The 19,588-nt window shown below is 51.9% G+C and overlaps 1 protein-coding gene across 1 annotated transcript; it reads right to left on the reverse strand.

Moving 5' to 3' along the window:
* Positions 1–510: 510 nt before the first annotated feature.
* Dan (protein distal antenna) lies at positions 511–3,965 on the reverse strand. Its single transcript, XM_076895212.1, has 2 exons — positions 3,522–3,965; positions 511–2,277 (listed from the first exon to the last, which is right to left on the reverse strand). The coding sequence occupies exon 2, from the start codon at positions 2,236–2,238 to the stop codon at positions 871–873; it is 1,368 nt and encodes a 455-aa protein (XP_076751327.1). The 5' UTR covers positions 2,239–2,277; positions 3,522–3,965; the 3' UTR covers positions 511–870.
* Between the last annotated feature and the right edge of the window lie 15,623 nt (positions 3,966–19,588).

The raw sequence follows: 19,588 nt of genomic DNA on the forward strand, positions 1-19,588 counted from the left end.
CGAGGAAGTTTCCCGCTCGCGCGCGCGCGCACACACTTACACTAACGAATGATAGAGTGTAATCGATAATAATACCTCTCTACGGACATCTTAACTTTTATTATAATTACAACAGTCCATTCACGAATTTGGTATATCCTCTTATGTACAAGATTTCGATATATATATATGTGTATATATATATATATATATAAGGAAAGTAGAGGACCGTTACGATCCATTTTGATTCGGCCCGACTCCCCCTCTCTCTCTTTCTCTAAGGTAACTCGAAAAAAAAAGTTTAATGCTCGAGCAAGAAAAAAACACGAAGGATAGTATAAGAGGCGCATCGATTCATCTAAACGATGAGGTGTGATCAAATTCGATGAGGATGGTGAACAATAATTTTCAAAAGTTCGTATTTTTCTCTTGCACAGATAGTATGTATATATATATATATATATATATATATATATATATATATATATATATATATATATATATATATATATATATATACATATATATATACACACACGCGCGAATCGGAAACACAAGAACACGGGGTGCGTGCGGATCTCAGAATCGATAGCAACGAAATAGAAAACGAAGAAGAAAAAAAGAAAGGAATCGATTTCGACGGGTCGCGAAGAATTCGACGACTGTACGTCGCGTATAATAGTACAAAAAGTGGAACGATGAAGAGAACTCGACATCTATCACTCTCTCTTTTACTCGATCATCTGTCCGTACGTTTTCTCTCTGTCCGATTCTACCTATCTTTTTTCCACCCCGCCGAGAGTCGTGTCGTTTGCCGGGCGCGGACCGTTAACACACTCTTTCCTAAGGATATATATTTAGCATCACAGCTTGTGTCTCTTCTCTCCTCGCCTACTTTCTGCTTTGTTTCGAGCTAGACGACGACTTCTTCCTACACGCCTTCAGATTGTCCAACAGATATTTGAACTGTATTATCTGAAGCCTCGTGACGGCCGGTTCGGAGCATTTGTCCAACCACTTGAAGAACTTCTCGCCGTGCTCGATCGCCTCCTCGGTGCTGCTCGGCACGTCCCCGCCGGTCGACTCGACGTCCTCCGCTGCTGCGACGGCCGCGGACTCCTCGTCCATGTTCAGGCTTCGTTTCACGTTCTCGTTGTTGTTGTTGCAAAGCACGTTGTCGAGCATGGCTCGCGCTTTGCTCGGCGACTTCTTGGCGACCGGGCTCGGTGCGAGCGGTGTCGGCGTGATCAACGGGAAGGTGCACTGCTTGTACCACTGCCAGAACCACGATCCGTCCTGCTGATTGATACTCGGATTGAAACTGGCCGATTGTTGACCGAGCAGCTGTTGCTGCTGCGTCAACCACAGCCATAACGCCTCGTCCACCTTCTTGTTGTTACCGCTGCTCACGTTCCCATCCTTTTTCGGTTTGCTCGACGACCGTTGAATACTGTTGTTCTCGTTTGTCTTTCTGGGAGATGCCGGTACCGGCGTAGACGGCGCTTCCGCAGCTGGCGGCAGGCTCTTTCGCGTGCTGCACGATTTCGCGACCACCGAGTCCATTTGCGCTGGTGCGATCGCCGAGATGCTGTGCCTCTTGCTGCCCCCGTTCAGACTGTTAGCGTTCGTAATACACGCGTTCCCGGTGTTCTTCGTGTACTGAAGCCCGTTCTCGACGAGGCCGACGGTGCTGCCGTGCGATAACGCCGGCGACATGCTCAACAAATTTTTCGCGAGCGTGCCGGTGGCGCCGGGAAACAGGCCCAATTGTTGCAGCAGCAGCGAACTATTTTCGGGTCTTATGCCCGCCATGCTGGTCATCAGTCCGACGTAATCGATTTTCGGTTTGTTATCCTGCTTGCCGTCCGGGTCGGTGCAAACGTCACCTCCGACGAACGACGTGCCCGCGCTCGTTACCGACGTCTGTTGATCTATTTTCGACTTCTTCACGCAAGGACCCTCGTCCTCGCTCGAAAGATTCGCCGATCCACCGGCCAAATTCCCAGCGGCGACGTTCGCGCCCGACGACGAGGCGGGCGAGTGGGCTTCGCTGTCCGGCGTCGATGAATTCCTCGCCATACCACGGATCTTGTGCTCGGACTTGCACCAACCGCGTAACGTCGACTCCGGTACGCCGATGTCCCGCGCGACGGACGCCTTGCTCTCCCCCTCGTGAACCCTCTGTATCGCGTCCATCTTCTCGGAAGCGGAAAGCGCCCTTAAAGGGCGCTTACCGGGTCGCGCCGACTCGCCTCTCATCCCGGCGAGACGACTATCTTTCACACCTTCCCGCAAACGATCCTCGTAACCGCCGTCTTCCGTCGTCGTGATGCCTTCGTCGATCAGTTTAGGATCTATTTTGGTGGCTTTGCGATCCCTGCCCCGCAACTTATCGCGTACGTCCAATACCCGATCGGGGTTGTCGACGTAAACGTCCAGATTCGTCGTCCTTAGATCCAGGTTGGCGTTTTTTTTCTTCCTCTTTTTTCTTTCTCTAACTTTTAATTTCGTATCTCGCACTGTTTCACGCGGGCGGAAAACCGTTCGTAAACAAATTTTCCGCGTATCACGTCGTTCGCTTTTTCACCAAGTTCTCGCGAATCTCTCGATTACACGCGCACAGACACGACACACAAACAGGGAGACCCTTTCCCGTCTATAAACGTGTTTCCTCTGTCCCAGCGTTTTCTTCGTGTTTTTCCTCCTCTTCTTCCGTCTCTCTCTCTCTCTCTCTCTCTCTGTCTCTCTCGTCCGTTTCCCCTTGGAGCGTTGTCACGAAGCGTTACAGCGAGCCTCGAGCGGTCTTGTGACGCGCGAGAAGGCGATCGATCGACCGTTCACGTTCCAGATCGCGCCATCCGACTATATCGGGCCTGCGTGTGGACACGCGAGGAATTCCAATTGCTCGTCCGCGAGACAGGGGACACACGCGCGCGACGTGCTCCCGATAAAGAAAGAGAGAGCTCGCGAACTTGATGCTCGTGGTTACTCGTCTCTATGTACCGTCGTCGTCCTTCTTCGATCGCCGCACCTCCGAATCCGATCACCGATTGGCAAGATATTTCCGATAAAAGATGGTCCTATCCGGTAATGTTCCAACAACCTTGCCCACGCGGAACGCGTCACACGGTAGCGGTAACGACGTTTGCGACGACACTTTTAACGACGATAATAATAATCATCACTGACAACGATGACCGCACAGTGTCGAAGAGTAGAACGCGCCCAAGAGGGAATACGTCTAGGCCAACGGGCAACGATACGGGAGAGATCCGTACGCCGTACCGTTGCCACGGCGTGTGGCAGCGATTCGTATCTCGCGCAGTAGTAAATAATACCGTGTGTAAACGTGGTTACGCCGGTCGGGGGAGGTCCTCCTCCGTGGAATAGCACATGCGCTCACAGAGAGTAATAAAGAACTTTTTTATGAATGAAACAACTCGGTCGGGCGGTTCCCCTCCTCGTCTGCCTGTCCTCCCCCCCCTCTTTTACTGTGGCAGTACTCCTCTCTTCTTCCTCACTCCTTGTTCGCTACACTTCTCAGTTACACGGTCGCGCACACCGTCTCCACCACTCTTCTCTTCTCTTCTCTTCCTCTCTTCTTGCTTTTACTCTTCGCCACCTCTCCGTTTCGCTCGTTCACTCTTTCTCTGTCCAATTGTTCGAAATACGTCCTCCGTTGGCGCTAGCCGGAGTAAAATGGGGCACACGTTGCTTCGCTGTTCTACTGCTCTTCGTATGTAGCCGCATCAGCCAATCCGCGATCCGCGCGGGAAACGATATTATTGCAGTGCCGCGAGCAATAGCGGCCGGACTAGTGGTAGGAACCAAAGCGTTGAAAAAGTTACGCGCCGGACAAAGATAGTGTCAGAGGCACGCGCGATCTGCTTTCAGAAATCGGACGGGCACTCGGGTCAGTTTTCGCTGCCGCGTTTAATATACGAAGAAGCCTGCCACCGGCACTGATCAATTCGCACTGCGTTCTTCTTTTCTTTTTTTCTTATTCACTTTCTTCTTTTCACTCAGCGCGATCGAATGAAAACTATATCAAGGAACCGCGAGACAACTCCCGAACTGTGTACGTCCTTGTATACTCGGAACGCGTGTTATTCAACAGATCATTGGGGACCGATAAGCACACTAAATCGCTCCGCGTATTCGATCATCCGAAATATTCACTTCGCGTAGAATAATATAGGTATATCTCGTCCAATATTAATCACGTCGAAGACCGTGACACCGGCGATCCTCACCTGACGGTGGATCGACCTCGACTGAACCGCCGGTGTGTGTGCGCCGCGCGTCTATCGTCGCTGGCTGGCTCGCGTTTAACTGCTTTTAGGGGCGCGCGTCGAGTCACGTCGCGTCGCTCTTCGCCTGTCGACCGCCGAACCGGTGTGCGTGGTGATCGCCGCCGATCAGTCGATCCGCCCGGTTCCACTGCTCGTAGCTAACTGTTTCGATGTGTGTGTGTGTGTGTACGTGGCACAGTATGTTGCATACGTTACACACACACAGGAGCACGATGAGGGGGTGGGGGATCGCGCGAGGAACCAACAACGCACGATGCTCTCGCGACGAATCGCGACGCTCAACTGCGGCGGTGGTCGCCGCCGGCTTTCCGCGGACTCGCGACGCCGTCTTCTCTGACCCCCGCCCCTCCCCCACTACCCGGACTTCCCCTCGCCGTGCGGCACCGCGCCATTCGGCCCCTCCTTCTCCTCCGACCCCGCTGCGTCCCTCCGCGATCCCTAAAACTCCGCCGCAGCCCAGCTTGCGCCTCGCCTTGCCATGCTCTGCCATGCCGCGGCGCGCCGCGCCGCGCCGCGCGTCTTGCTTTAGCCTCGCCGTGCCTCTCGTCTTCCCTATACACTCTCGCTCTTCTACGCTACCTATCGTCCCTTTCTGACCCCCCCCCCTCCCCCGCCCCTCTTATCCCTCGACCCGTTCCTTCGTTCCATAGCCGCCCTTCCGCCCTGCCCCTTCGCTTCGCGTTCGTGTCCTCTTCTCTCTTCCTTTCCTGTCCCTCCGTGTTCCTTCCTTCGACGACGGTGTGGCTGTCGAACCGCGCTTCTCTCGTTCTTTACCCCTCTCCGCGCCCTTATCCACTAAAACCCCTCTTCAAAGTCCGCGACCCTCGCCTCGATTCTCTCTTAACCGTCGTTCCTGTCGTCGACATCGTCGTCGTCGTCGTCGTCGACGTCTGGCTACGGATAAGGTTCTTCGTCCTTACGGACACGCAACGCGAGGCGACACGGCAACACGGTAATTTCACGTCGTCGAAACGTTTTTCGCGACGCTATCCGCGATCACGATAAAAGGTAATAACGAACAAGACGGATGATGATGGTTTATGTATACATGGTATGGTATATTTTTCCTTTAGCACCGTTGGGACGATGGTTCTAACCGGGCGGAATAGTCGCGCGTACACACAGGCGAGAGCTATCGCGCCGTCTTCGAGACTCGGCGTGTCCGAGTTTCCGGTCGGCCGACCGTTCGCGACGGCCCAGCAAGGGGACGTGGCTCGGCTCGGCGCGGCGCGGCGCGGCATGGCGCGGCGAGGCGGGACGAGGCCAGCGGCTGGCCGCGCGCGCTCGCTTGCTCGTCGTGAAATTTACGAGCGACGCGATTTTTTCGCTCCTGCGTTCCGAACGGACGCCCCGTTTAATTTCCCGCGATTCCAGGATCTCTCCGCCGATCCAGGGTCTCTAACCATTTTTCCTCTTACCCCTTCTCCTTGCCTCCTCTCTATCTCTGAAATATAGTGGAAAAGAGAAGAGTGGTGTGTGCAGAGGAGGACTCTACCCGTGGCAAAACCCTTAAATCCGACCCGCCTCCCCCAACAGTGCGCGGTCCCTAGGGAAGAGCCGGATTTATGAGCGCGGCCTAAAATCCGTACTACACGCAAACGGTGCCGGAGTTACGGAGCCAGAGAGAGAGAGACGGAGTTAGAGCCGCGAGAGTGTATATAAGAAGGAACGCCGCGGTAATTCGCGGATAAATTTACCGTGCCTCCGGCGGCGTATTTACCGCGGTAAATACGCGCTCGGACACCGGCGCGACCAGCACCTACGTCGATTTCTTTTTCGCGGCCGAACGAGTCGCCCTACCCTGCCGATAATTATCGTGCGCTCGCGAGTCCGCGGCCAACCACGCACGCTCACGTTCGCGCTCGAACGCCGCGCCAGCTTTGGCCTTCTTCGAGTCCCACTTTGCTCTTGTCGACGACGGGTACGATAGACGACGGACATGCGACGATGCTGAGGTTACGTTAGCCGTATGCTCGAGGCAGGAGTGCATAGATACTTTGAATTTCGATTTTTCCCTTGTTCCAGAAATATATAATTGTACCCAGACAATATATATATATCGCCCATTATCGTATATCGCGCACACCGTATATGTATATGTAACATAAGCGGACGTTAAAGGGGAACGCGCGTTGGTCAGAGGGAAAGAAACGCGTTCGCGTTTTATGTAACGCGCGGCGAACCGTTCGAATCGAGCGGCCCCCTCTGGTAGGGGGGATAGAGAGGATCGATCAAAGTCGAACGTCGATGGGTGCCTATAAAGGGAAAATTTGCGAATAAAAATACAAATAACGTTAGCCACGCGAAAGAATCTTATCCGATTCATATGTCTGGCTTATTGAAAACATGCACCGACTACGTTTGTACATCTTAATTGGTAGTCTCTTATTGTCTTTATAAATATCAAAAGGTATCTTCTCTTCCAATTGCTAATAAATAACGTAGTTATCGATACATCTCGTACAGTGTTACCGCTGAAAGAGAATTCGTGTGACATTGACTGGAGATCGAAATCAGTATCGACGAAATGTGGGCATATTTGGTTGGGTATTAGCGAGAGGCGTGCCGCTACTTTTACCTATTAAGCGATATTATACAAATTGAACGGCGTATTAATTCGTAGGTACCGTAGAGATCCTCGGGCGTGCGTATGGTGTTTATCGATAAATTGTTAGTGGGAAAAGCAACAGCGGCCTGTATATAGTATTATACCGTTATCGAGAAAACGGCATTACGAAAATATTTCGAGCGCGCACGGAGATCGAAAAGATAGCGGTGGCGCGCGGACGTCACCGGATACACCTTATCGATCTCGATATCGGTGGCTCCGTCGAGAGAGTGAGAAAGAGGGGGATAGAGAAAGAGACGACGCGGACGGACGTACGGCGGCCGATTAACGAACGGAGAGTCGCGCAAAGGGGAAAGGACGAAGGCGTGAAAGAGAAAGGAGTGAGGAGCGGCGAGAGAGGCGGAGGAGGAGGAGGACGGATGGACGGAACGGACGGTTCAAGGGGGCGGGGAGAAGAGGGCAAAATCGATCGACAACGTCCTCTCGGGTACGCGACGAGGCGCACTTTGCGCGTCGCGCACCGACAACGCCGAGGCAGACCCGTGTGCTCCTTCGCCACTCGAGCCGGTAACCCGTACAATTAATTTTCACCTGCTTCCCTCGCGGCTTGGCCTTTCGCGGAAGGATGTACGCGAATATATATATATATATGTAGAGAGAGTATGAGAGAAAGAGAGAGAAAGAGAGAGAGAGGAGAGGGAATAAGAGTGGTTTTACAGAAGCGACGCGACACAACGCGCGCTACGTGACACGTTCGCCGGGTCCCCGGACGTAACGGTCGCGATCGTTCCGCGAAAAAGACGTGCGTGTGCCCCGGATGAGAGCGGAGAAAATGGCCTGGATTAATTTCGCGAGCGGCAGACAGGCGAGAGCCGCGGGAACCTCGATTTTAACCCTTCGCGCTTGCCAGTTGCTCTGGCGCGAACATTCATGAACGATACAGCTTAATAAATTGACGCGTACATATTTCTAAGTCCTGCAGACTGTTTCATATTTAATTCGTCGATGATATTCGTGGAAACTATGTTTGAAGAGTACTTACCATATTATAGGGGAGCTGTTGTAAAATTTGCACTATGCTCTATGTATATACAATATTTTTCCAAATTGCATTTATAAAATTGTAGATGTGCAACAACAGCAAATCATGAAGTTGGTACTAGAAATGAATAAATACATCTTCTCGATAACGTGCCCTCGCTTTCGTTCGTCTGATTCTATAGCGAGTATTTTATAACTATCGACAGTTGGCAAGCAGTTAGCGAGAAACGTTCATATTAAGGAATACTCAGCGGCTTGCAATCGCGTTGTCCTCGGCAGAAAGAAGCGGTATTGGTTAAACAGGAAGGACTCTATCTGCGTTCGCGACAGCGCAGCGGCTGGCTACCCCACAAGCCTTGATAGCGCGTCAACCAAACGACTTCAAGTTCGAAATTCCACCGTGGTTCTTCGATTTATTCTCCGCTCGAAAGTTATGCAGAAAGTCCGTACGAACTTTCCAGGATCCAGAAACCTGGAATCCTACACGAAGTTCAAAGTCTTCCAACTTCCTCGCATCCATACATATGTATATTTCCCATTCACGAAACAGGGAAAGTGTTTCTCACCATTTAAAGTAGAGTAATACTCCGCGATGTTTCAGCAAGGAAATATCTTTCAACGGATATTAATCTTATTTTTTATTATTGTCCAACGACTCGTGTTGTTCGCGTCAACTTGGACGACTAATGGAAAAAACCTTCCTCCATGGTCTTCGCGTGATTTTGTATCTTCCAACGCGATACCCAGTCTTACGTTAATTCCAGAACAACGCGAAACGAATCGATGTTACATAAGGGTTACCCGTAGAATGCACAAATCTATGCGTGAACCGTCGTCAAAGTGAAAAAGGCGAGACCGCAAGTGGGACACGCGCAACTCGTTTTTGGCCTCGCAACAGCCGTGAAGCGGTGGTAGCGTTATTCGAACCCAAGCGGTTAGAAGTATCCTTTCTTAAATTATCATAATAGAGGTGTCTAAAGGGTGAGCACGCGTTTTCCTCGAATCGGACGAAAGACACGATAATAAACAGCTAACAGGAATAACGCTCAGTGAGAAGCGGCTGGAATGTCCCGTGGGATTAGCAGCGTAATCGTTGAACACTCTGATGAACAATAGCCGGTGAGCACCGATTGTCTCCGAAGCTAGGGGGGTGGAGGGGGGGGGGTGGAAGTTGTTTACTGTTCGACGACCGATGACGAATACTTAACGACCGTCGAAAACGCCGCGCGGTGGTAGTTTTTCGTGGAAACGCGGCCGCAGGATTAAGCGGAGTGAATCGACTATCGGTTTATCCGGATACGGATTACCGGAGCCCTTTCCCTCTATATACCTTATTATCGAGCGGCAGCTTTTACGATGCTTCTTTCGGTCGAGGGCCAGGTTAAGTTACGATCGGGGTAGTTTGTCCGCAGTTGTTCCGTGGGATCCCGTGGTGCTCTTCAATTTTCCTATTGATTCGCGGGTTATAAAAATGGGACCCGGATCGATCGGTCGAGTCGCGTTAATTGGTATGCACGGACTTATTACGGTTAATGGAGGAGGAGGCGAAACGAGCGAGGGTTATTTGGAATTTTTGTTTTTTTAATTGCCCATTCGGAAGCGTTGTTAATTCGTACGGTCCGTTAACCGATCGACGAGAACACGTGAGAAACACGAACGCGGAGCAGTATTTAATTGACGGTATATATATGTATATAGTAAATAGCATTTGAGCACGTAATGATGATCGAAATGGATTCTTGAATGTCCTTCTGTACGGTTTCCTATATTAATTCACTCGGCTCGCCCCGAGCGTCGTTACACACGGCCGTAAATTTCCATCGAATTCCCTTTAATAGAATACCTGATCTATTGACCTATTGATCGCGATGGTATTCGCCGGTAAGAAAAAAAGAGGAGCGAATCTTTCCGCGTTTCTCATTCCTAAAATAAATTCTCCGCCGGCGAATGTCAATAACGCCGTTATAAATTCGACCCCTCCGCCCTTTCCGCGTATACGCGCAATTATCAACAGCGATCGGTTCCTTTCGTCGGCCGATTAATCAACCGTTTCCCCGCGCTGTGACAAACGCGCGGGAACCGATTCGTTTTTTGAGGAGCGGCTATAGGGGACGCGGATAGATGATGGATTTAACAGATACCGCTACGGTGAGGGTAAAGGACACCTACTAAAAGCTAATAGGCCGTATAATAATGGCGAGCGAGTTGTGCAGCGTACGATTAGGCGCCCGTTTCGTTTTCTCTCTCTCCCTCTCTTACCGCGCACCGTGTACAATTAATAATTCCATAGAGCTCTTAAATCATGCTCGTCCCTGCGACGGGTTCGGGCGTTTTTCTTTGTTTCGCTTTTACGACCGCGGAACAGGGACACTCGGAAGTGGACGGATAGAGGGAAGAAAGAGGAGGGAAGCCGAGGATTAACTTGTCGTTGTCCGAGCGGCCGACCGTCCAGGAATAAAAGGAGTTTCTGACCTGGGTCAAGTCGCTTAGGGAGAAAGAAAAAATGTCGAAAAATTACAATACAGGAGCCACAGCGCCGCGGTACCTCGCGCTCGGTGGCCCACGGGCTCCTATTGTCGCAATCAGCAGTCGTGCCGCTAATGTAAAGGGGATCCCGGGTTCCGGTGGACATCGAGACGCTGAAAATCGTTGGGACGGTTCGACGCGTCACGGCGGAGAGCGTGCTCGAGTCTGCTGCGATCGTTCGAACCGCCTTTATTTGCCTCTTCAAGTTTTAAGAGCCGTAACGTCGCCGACTGAATCTTGATCGCGCCAGGGACGTTTACGGGCCACCCTCTTTCGTCAATCGAACATTAGCCCATCGTATCGTGGACGTAGCGCCCCAGACGCATTGAAATTTGTTCAATGGTTACGCTCGTGAACTTGAAACGAGCCAATGTTATCTCCTCCCCTGATTTCACGATTAAGCATCACGGGCTCCCTCCGTTGTTAATCGTAGAACACGGTTTATTAGTTTTTGGCAACAATTTTCGGCTATCCTTCAAGGAAAAGTAATTTGTTGGATTACGAGATCTAGATCAGTACAAAACTGCGCTTCGAAAGGTATGAAATACATGGACCGTATGGAGATATTTCAAAATACTCTGGAATATTAAAAATGTTATCAGATGAGACCACTACGCTTTTGCCTATAAAATCGGTGAAAACGAGTTGGAAGCGAATCCTCGAGAGCGACGAAAAATCCGGATATGGATCGGCGTCGCAGGAAAATGCGCGATACGCTTTAAGAAGGATAGTATCGTAACAGCGCGTTATCAACGGTTTATCAATTAAAACGTTTCACGATGATAAGTGATAACGGTGATTCTTCCCCCAATGAGAAATCCAAATGGACGCGGCGCAAGAAACGGAGGCCCCCAGCTTTGACGAAGACGAATGCCGGGTGTCGCGTACACTCGACGCCAAAGTCGAACCAACCGGCAGGAGAAACAGAATGCCACGCGGGAGAGAGAGAAAGAGAGAGAGTGGATGAGTGAAAGGGATGAACAAACCAGCGAAAGAGCATAGAGAGTGAAGTTCATTCATAAAAAAGAAAATTATTACGCCCGCGGTGAAGCGACTCCCGCAAAGTGAATAATGCCTGGTGCTCTCCCCTTCTCTGTCTCTCTGGTTGCCTGGTCGGCACAGTCTGCGACTTCTGAACGACGATTATCCCCACCCTCTCGTTCCCTCTCCTTTTCTCGATCATCGTAGCAACCGTAAAAGATCTTCCTTGATAAACTTCCACCCTCCCACGCGGTCGAGGGTCATCTCTCTGCGACTGCACCGAAAGCGGTAGAACGGGCGGATAGAACGAGAAACAGGGTTGAAAAGAGCGAAAGAGCGGGAGGAAAGTTGGACGAGTCAAGTTCTTAACTCGCTCGTTTAATGCTCGGGGTTAATGCAACCGCCGTGGATGGAAGTTTCGAAAGAGCGCCAATATATCGGCACACCATCCAGGAATGTACGTACGTACGTATGTATCGAGATCCATAGAATGGAAGAGGCAAAGAGAGAGAGAGAGAGAGAGAGAGAGGGAGAGAGAGAGGAAGGGATAGAAATATCTAGTAAGAGGAAGCGAGGGTGGTTTGGGCGGGCGAGAGGGAGAGCGCATGTACGAGAGCAATGGGAGAACTACCTAACAGTTCCCGACCCGTTGACCCCTAAAGTTTGCCGAGCGAGAATTCGCATTCCGTGAATGGGGCAATTCATAAATGTATCTCCCGATGTCTCTCTTTCGTCTGCCACCTCTCTCGCGCTCCCTCTCGCTTCTCGCAGCTCCACGTGGATTTTCCATCGCGTTTCTGTATATTCAACATCAGGCTTCTCTCACTCTCTCCCTCTCTGTCTCACCCCCTCTGCACACCAGCCCCTCGTAAAACGATTCTTCTTTTTCTCTTTCGTTCCACGCGTTTTTGTTTCCCTTACCGTTTCTGTTTGTTGTATTGTTTTTCTCTTCTCTCTCTCCCTCCCTCTCACCCCCTTGTTTCCACGTTCTTTTTCCTCTCCGTTTCTCCACCGTTCCGTTCCACATCGGCCGGTCCCGTTGTTCCACAATGGGCGGAACACGTGGCAGCCGGAATCAACGGCGGAGATGTTTTGACCCGGTTTTAATGGATGTTCCGCGTACACGCGATTAACGCGTCCCGATGCTTTTCAATTTTCGCGCAACGGCAGCGTTCCGCTCGTTCGAGCGTTCGCACGCCACCACCCGTGAAAATCGTATTAATTGCGAGCCAGATGGGGATGGCGCGCATAATTGCGACCGGATTCCCTCAATCGGACTGGGAAAGTAATCCCGGGACGTTCCACCCTATTCTCCTTCTCTCTCCAACGCCCCTCGCCGCCCGTTCTTTCTTTCTCGTTCTCTGTGTATCGCGCGCGGTCTGCATACTTTCGCAAACTTTGTTTGCTGTTCTTGAAAACTTTGAATCGGTTTCACTCGAGCAAAACTCTTCCGCTCTCCACCCGTCCCCCCGTCCTCTCTCTCTCTCTCTCTCTCTCTCTCTCTCCCTCGAAACACGAGAGATACATTCGCGGATCTACCCTGTTGCAGCAGTCATTCACCAGCGAATGTTTGCGGGGTAGGTATATATTTGCCGGGAAATTAGCGAGTTCGCGTTTCCTCCTCGTGGCAAACGGAGAGAGGCATTCCGTTTCTTTTTCCTGTTAGATTCGCACCGCGTAAACCAGGACGTATTCTCCGTCTGTTCGCTGTTTCCTTTGAAGGTCGGTTTCGAAAATTTTTCTCGTTAAAAACGAAAATCGATACGAGCCACCCCCGCGCGGGTATATGTCGGACGCCTACGCGGTTGTTACCTCGTGCTCTACACCCGCGCGTATCTCTCCGATCTCACACCTACCTGGACACCCACGTAATCGGCAGCCAAGTGGAAATCCTGGTAGCTGCTGGCCAACGGGGAAAGATGAAGAAGAATGCGAATGCGAAACGGGGGTGGCGGTCGAACTAACGATCAAACGGAAAACGGATACGAACGCGCAAACCGTCGGGAAGAACAAGTAGAAATACAAGAAGAAGAAGAAGATATGCAATGGCGTAAAACGCGAGGATCATTTCCGGTGGTGGTCGCTAACGCGAAAGCACGGCAACGGACAGAGGGACAGAGAGGGGGAGAGAGAGAGAGAGAGAGAGAGAAAGAGGGGCGGGTAAAGGAAGAGAGAGTCGCGCAAAGGTGTGTTCCAGAAGGTGGAAGGAGGAAGCGAGGTGGGTCTCCGTGGAAATTTACCGGAGCGCGAGTTACGGGAACTTGGCCGTAGCTCGAAGCTACGTTCGTCGGTTCGTTCGTTCGCTCGCTCGCTCGCCCCCGTATATACGGCACACCGCGCGGCTTTCGCATCCGCGGCTAAGAGCAAAGGGGCGCCAAGGGTTCGGGTCCGTCGCCGGATGGCGGAGGTATCCCGGTGTGAGAGGGATGAGGCGCGACCGAGAGAGGGTAGAACCAGTCGTTTGCACGCGATGGAAAGGGACGGGGCGACGGAGACCGTGGGTCGTGAGAGGTGAGGCGATACGGGATGCGAGGGAGAGGGAGAGAGATGGATATAGGTAGTCACCAAAGACAAGTGTAAGGGCGCGACAGAGAAGGGTAACGCGCGCGCTGAGGAGGGTGGTGCGGTAGTCGGTGGTGGTATACGCGCGCGGCGAGGGTCGCTCGAGGGATCGTGGCGAGAGGAAGTGCGAGAGAGCGTTCGACGGCGAACGGCTAGGAGAGGAGAGGAGAGGACGCGGGAGCTTGGCGCGTTTCTGGATAGGCGAGAGGGTTGCCGCGGGGGGGGGGGAGGGGGCGAGGGGTCGAGGAGGGGACGAGTTAGCGGTGGACGGGATCGCGGAGAACGGCGAAGTAGGTCGTGTCTCGCTCTCCCTCGTTTCACCCGGCGATCACCCTGTCCCCTTCTCGCCCGCCGGTTTCTCTCGCTCCGCTGTGTATTCCGCGGTAAACGGCCAGGCCTGGTCGACGGACCCTCGCATGGCCTGCAGCTGTCTCCTAACCCCTCTTCGCTGACGCCCCCCCCCCCCCCCCAACCGCCGCGCGTCGGTACGTCCGTCCGTCGGTCGGTCGGTCGGTCGGTCGGTTCGTCCCTCGGTTAGCTCTCGTACCTCGCCTTGCCGGGCGCTCTCTCTCCCCCGATATCCCCGCGTGCACCCTTGCCTTTCCTGGCCTCGCCGCGCCGCGCCGCGCCGCGCCACGCCACGCCGCGTCGTGTTCTCTCGCTGCGAGCCACCCTACACACCCTACGAGGGAAGGAGAACGACCGCCCGAGAGAACGCGATCGGGAGTATCACGCGGGGTTAGAGGGGGACAGAGGGACAGCAGCAGGAGGGTGGGTTGGGAGGTAGGGAAGCAGCAGCGTTGGAAGGGCAGCAGCAGCACCAGCAGCAGCAGCAGCGGCGGCGGCGGCGGTGGCGGCGAACGAGAACGCGACTACTTCGGCCCTATGTACTAGATAGCAAGGGTCGAAAGCGCGGGACGCGGGTTACGGGACGAGGAAGCGAGAAAGGTGACCACACACAGGGGGGTCAGAGGGAGGAGAGGGAGAAGCTACCCTGGTGTAAATACATAGCTGCACGCCACACCATGCTACACTACGCTATGCCACGCTATTCCACGCTATGCCACGCCACGACCGCGGGCTCCGAACGACCCGAGGAGTTAACTCGCGCACAAGAGAAAGCTGGATACCTACCTACCTACCTACCTACCCACCTACCTACCTACCTACCTACCTACCTACCTACCCACCTACCTACCTACCTACCTACCTACCTACCTACCTACCTACCTACCTATCCACCTACCTACCTACCTATCTATCTACCTAGCCACCGCCGCGAACCGATAGAGTGACGGTGTACGACCGATCGGTCGCAGAAACCGTCGGAGGGTCCATATACACGGCCGTTTAGTTCACGGATCCGTGGGCCGCTCGGAGGCCTTGGCGGGCAGAAGAAAAACAGGCCGCGTGAAAAGGATCGCGACCCGACTCACGATCCAGCCCGCAGGCCTTCCTCCTATGCATCCGTCCATCGGTTCAGCGGCGACCAGGGGAGATCGATAAGACGCGAACGCCCCGAACCGAACCGTACCGAACCGGTAATTCTTTGCCGCCGCGATAGAGAACGAAGCGAAGCGTAACACACACCGATAGGGTGGAAACTTGTAAAAATATAATAAATCGTGACGGAGAAGGATGGGAGGCGCGCGGCGCGAGGAGGACGCCGAGTGAATTAGAGGGACGGGGAACGTCGGAGCGCAGCGCCGTGGGGGGAAGAGAAAAGAAGAAAAAAAAGGAAAAAAAAACAAGAAAAAAGGTGAGAATAATTACGGACGGTGGGGCAACAGCGGCTAGAACTGAAGATCGGGGTGTAACGAGCGGAGGGTCTCTCCGGTCGGGACGACCGACGTGGAAGATGGAGGAGAAGAAGATCGAAGGAAGGAACGAACGACGGGGAGGACAAAAAAAGAGAGAACAGGGACGAACCACGGATAGAAATGGGAAACGGGTGATTCGACGGTTCGGTCCGTGGGGGTGGAGGGAGAAAATTGTAAGAGTCACGGCTCTTTCGTTCCTGCCGATACGGGGGACACGAATTTCGGACTTGTTCTATCTCGAGCAACGCGGATAGAGGCTTCGTGGGCGAGAAATCGATTTCTGTTCGCCCGTCGAGCGTAAAGTAGACCGTCGAACGAACGTACGGCGGCGTGATACGCGCGACTGCAATTTACGCGGCTATCAGGTATATACACGTGGCTATATACGTGTACCTCTATATATGTATATAGGTACGTACACACGTATATATATATACGTAACGCGTATCGCGAAGCTGGGAGCGATACCGGAAAAAGGGGGCTCTCCAAGGTCCCTCGATAAAAAGCGCCAAGGGTTCGGGAATTTTTACCGTGGAAAGAATACACGCGTCGATCTCGTTTATCGAATCGAGCAGCTAGCAAATTTCACGACGCTCGGCCTCGTAATTAGCAGAGAACGGAACAGTTACTTGTAGAAATTGGTCAATTATAGGGAGTAACTTTTGTCGAGGGAATCGGTCGATTGTCTCGATGTAAAATCGGGAAAAGATTATCAACTAGCTAGGTGCGGTGTATACGGAGAATGCTCGATCAACGATTTAACGTCGTTTAATGGGGGACGATCACCCGTCCCGCTGTTCGATACCACCCACCCTTTATCATAAATCCCTTACGGATGTTTGGAGCCACCGCTGTACAGCCGTATATCAGAAAGCCGAGTTATAGAAGTGGGTCGATCCTATCTTTCTGCTTGGGGTGCGCGACGCGTTGCAACAAGTGCGAGACGATAGAGCTACATTGAGATTCAGCCTGCTCCGGCTCGATTCCATTCATCGTCGAAACAGTTCCCAACCAGATGCTTTAACGATCGGCACTCAGCCGAAAACACAAATTATCGAGTTAACTCGGCACTCTCTAAATAGACCGATGCTATCGTGGCTAACTATCGCCAAGTAATTTTAATTAGATCGCACGCCGTGGCAAACGTGGTAACGAGGGATCGCCGAGGTAACGCACGCACGCATGCACGCACGCACGCACGAGCGCATGCGCCGCAGTCTCCCTTTTACCATCCATCTCCGTTCCGCATAACGGGGTGTACAACGAATTTTTCTACGAGCTATCGTCTCGTGAAAACACATCTCCCTTTTTCCGACTGGTACGTGTACGCGAATTCTCCGCACGAGTGAACGTACGTGTGTGCATCTCTCTCCGTCCCCACCCCCTCTGCCTCTCTGTCTCTCCCTTTCCCCATATATACGTATACAATCAGTAAACGCAACAAGTTTCCTTTTTATACGGTGACCTACAGGTTATTCAAAAGGAAGCTTAAAGCAGAGAACGGTATTATTATCGTGGTAGGTCACGAGGGAAACTTATCGGTCTTCTCCCGCAAAAATCGTTTCCTCCTGCTCCATCGCCGACTACCATCCTCCTCGTCCTACCACGTTCCTCTCTCTCTCTCTCTCTCTCTCTCCCTCTCCCTCTATTCCACCAATTCTCTCGACAATTGTATTTAAAGTCCGCGGCGATTTAAGGGCTCGTTTCTCACCCTCGGCTCTCGTTCTCTCTAAACAGAGAAACGACCGAATGTTTTAATTGAAATCCCTCTTTCTTCGCTCTGTCCAGGTATATTTGAATTTCACCGAACGATAGTCAACCTGAGAGGTGGCGGCCCCGTGTCGCTCGTCCATCCGGCCACTTTTTCTCTTTCACCGCTCCCTTTCCATCTCGGTTATCGGGATAGGCACTCTGATACCCTTTACCTCCACTCGGATATTTACCGTTTACACTTTTAACCAGATCATCCCCACATATTATACCTTCTTAGGTGGAAACGGCGTAAACCGCGGAATCCGCCAGCTTTTCGAGACAACAAATAAGGGCATTTTTTATACGCTCCAGTAAAATCTGCTCTCCTTCGACTGTGTCTGCGTCCGCGACATATTTTTATTAAACCGTAACAGGTATCTAAGATGTTCGCTGCCTATCTAAAACGTTACGCTTAAAAACGAACCCACGCATTTAGCAGATATTTGATATTCAAATTTTAGTCTTTTTTTTTAATACAGTCTGTGCTTACTTATGACTTTACATTACTGGTGGACACGGTTTTAATACGGGCGTAACGACGAGAGTGCAAAGAACCAACAGCTTCAGAGCCAAAAACGGTGTTCGAACTGTTCCAGACTTGCGCCAGGTCCGTGCAACGAAATTTGAAACTCCCAAAAATCACACTTCGCCAATTTAACCAAAACGGTCACGAACGATACCCCTTCCAGCCTTGTTAACCTATCCCACGAAAAACTCCCTAATCTCTATCCTCCCCCCGCGTGGTATTGCTGAACCTGACTGCCGCCCATCGAAACGCGTGTCACGTAGCAACCTTACACCGTCCAGATAAAAGGGAAGCAGAAATGAGGACAAAGAAAAAAAAAGAAATCCAAAAAAAAAGAAAAAAAGGATAGAAGGTAGCAGCGCAAGCTGGCAGGATTTTTCCAAGGCAATGCTTGGAAATAATCGGGCGATCGTTGCCGGTAATTAAAACGGTCACGGTGCACCGGTTAGGGAGCCACCCGAAAATGGGATGTCCGCGGCGCTTTTGACAAATCGCAGGGGCCATTTCGTTTTCTTAGACATCGACAGGGCAAGGCCAGCGGCCGCGGTTCACGGTGTGTCTACCTGGGGCCCACCTGAGCCGCTTGCAACGAGGGTAAACGAGACGGAACGGACAACGACGGTCGTCTTAAATGGCGGACGATCGACGCCGGCGAAACGGCCCTCCATGTCCGCCGTGGAACGGTTCTCACCGACCGATTCCTTGAACCGGCGATAGGATTAACCCCTTGACGCCCGGGAAATGCGAGACGGAGACTTTGCGCGGAGTCAGGGCTCGTTCTGTGCCCGAGGGAACGTTGTTTCTTGTTTCCTACGGTGGCGAAAGTCAGAAATGCATGATTTCGATACGTTTCTGCGTCTTCCTGATTTATATTTTTCTCTAGTATATATTACAACTAAATATACATATCTCTCTCTCTCTCTCTATCTCTCCCCCTCTCAATGTTCACTTAATGTTTTTTAAAAGATCGGTGACGATATTAATGGTAATTTTGTAGAGTTTGTCGGTGTTTCGTGAATACGTTACGGATAACTCTGTCCTGACCAGTTGAGTCATTGTAGCGCCGATGACTTCATTCGATACGATTTGCATCGTTTCCTAAATGACACAGCGTCATTCCTATTTGTTCCTTCTAGCCGTATAAAATGAGGAAAAACCTGAAACAGTCTCTAGAAACATAAATGAAAAGAAGTCGCGGTCACTGGTCGGATCGATTTTACGTAAATTCGTTGTCAAAAAGAAAAGAGGAGGACGCGGACGCGAAACCACCCCTGGTAAGGAGTCAACCAGTCGAGGACTCGGTATAATTCGCTCGACGGGCGTAGAGACGTGGAATCGCGGTGAAGAAGAAAGGTGTATTGTTCGGGGTGGAAAGAAAAGGAGAGGCGAGAGGAGAGGCAGAGAGATCCGTGGCCCTGGCGCGCGGGCACGGGATCGTGTGTACCTGTGTGTTATCTGTCCACAGTGAAACCAAGTAGAACAAATCGAATCGCGGCAGCATCCGCATTCACCGGTGCTG

Source organism: Xylocopa sonorina, chromosome 1 (assembly GCF_050948175.1).
Source record: "Xylocopa sonorina isolate GNS202 chromosome 1, iyXylSono1_principal, whole genome shotgun sequence".
Lineage (NCBI taxonomy): Eukaryota > Metazoa > Arthropoda > Insecta > Hymenoptera > Apidae > Xylocopa > Xylocopa sonorina.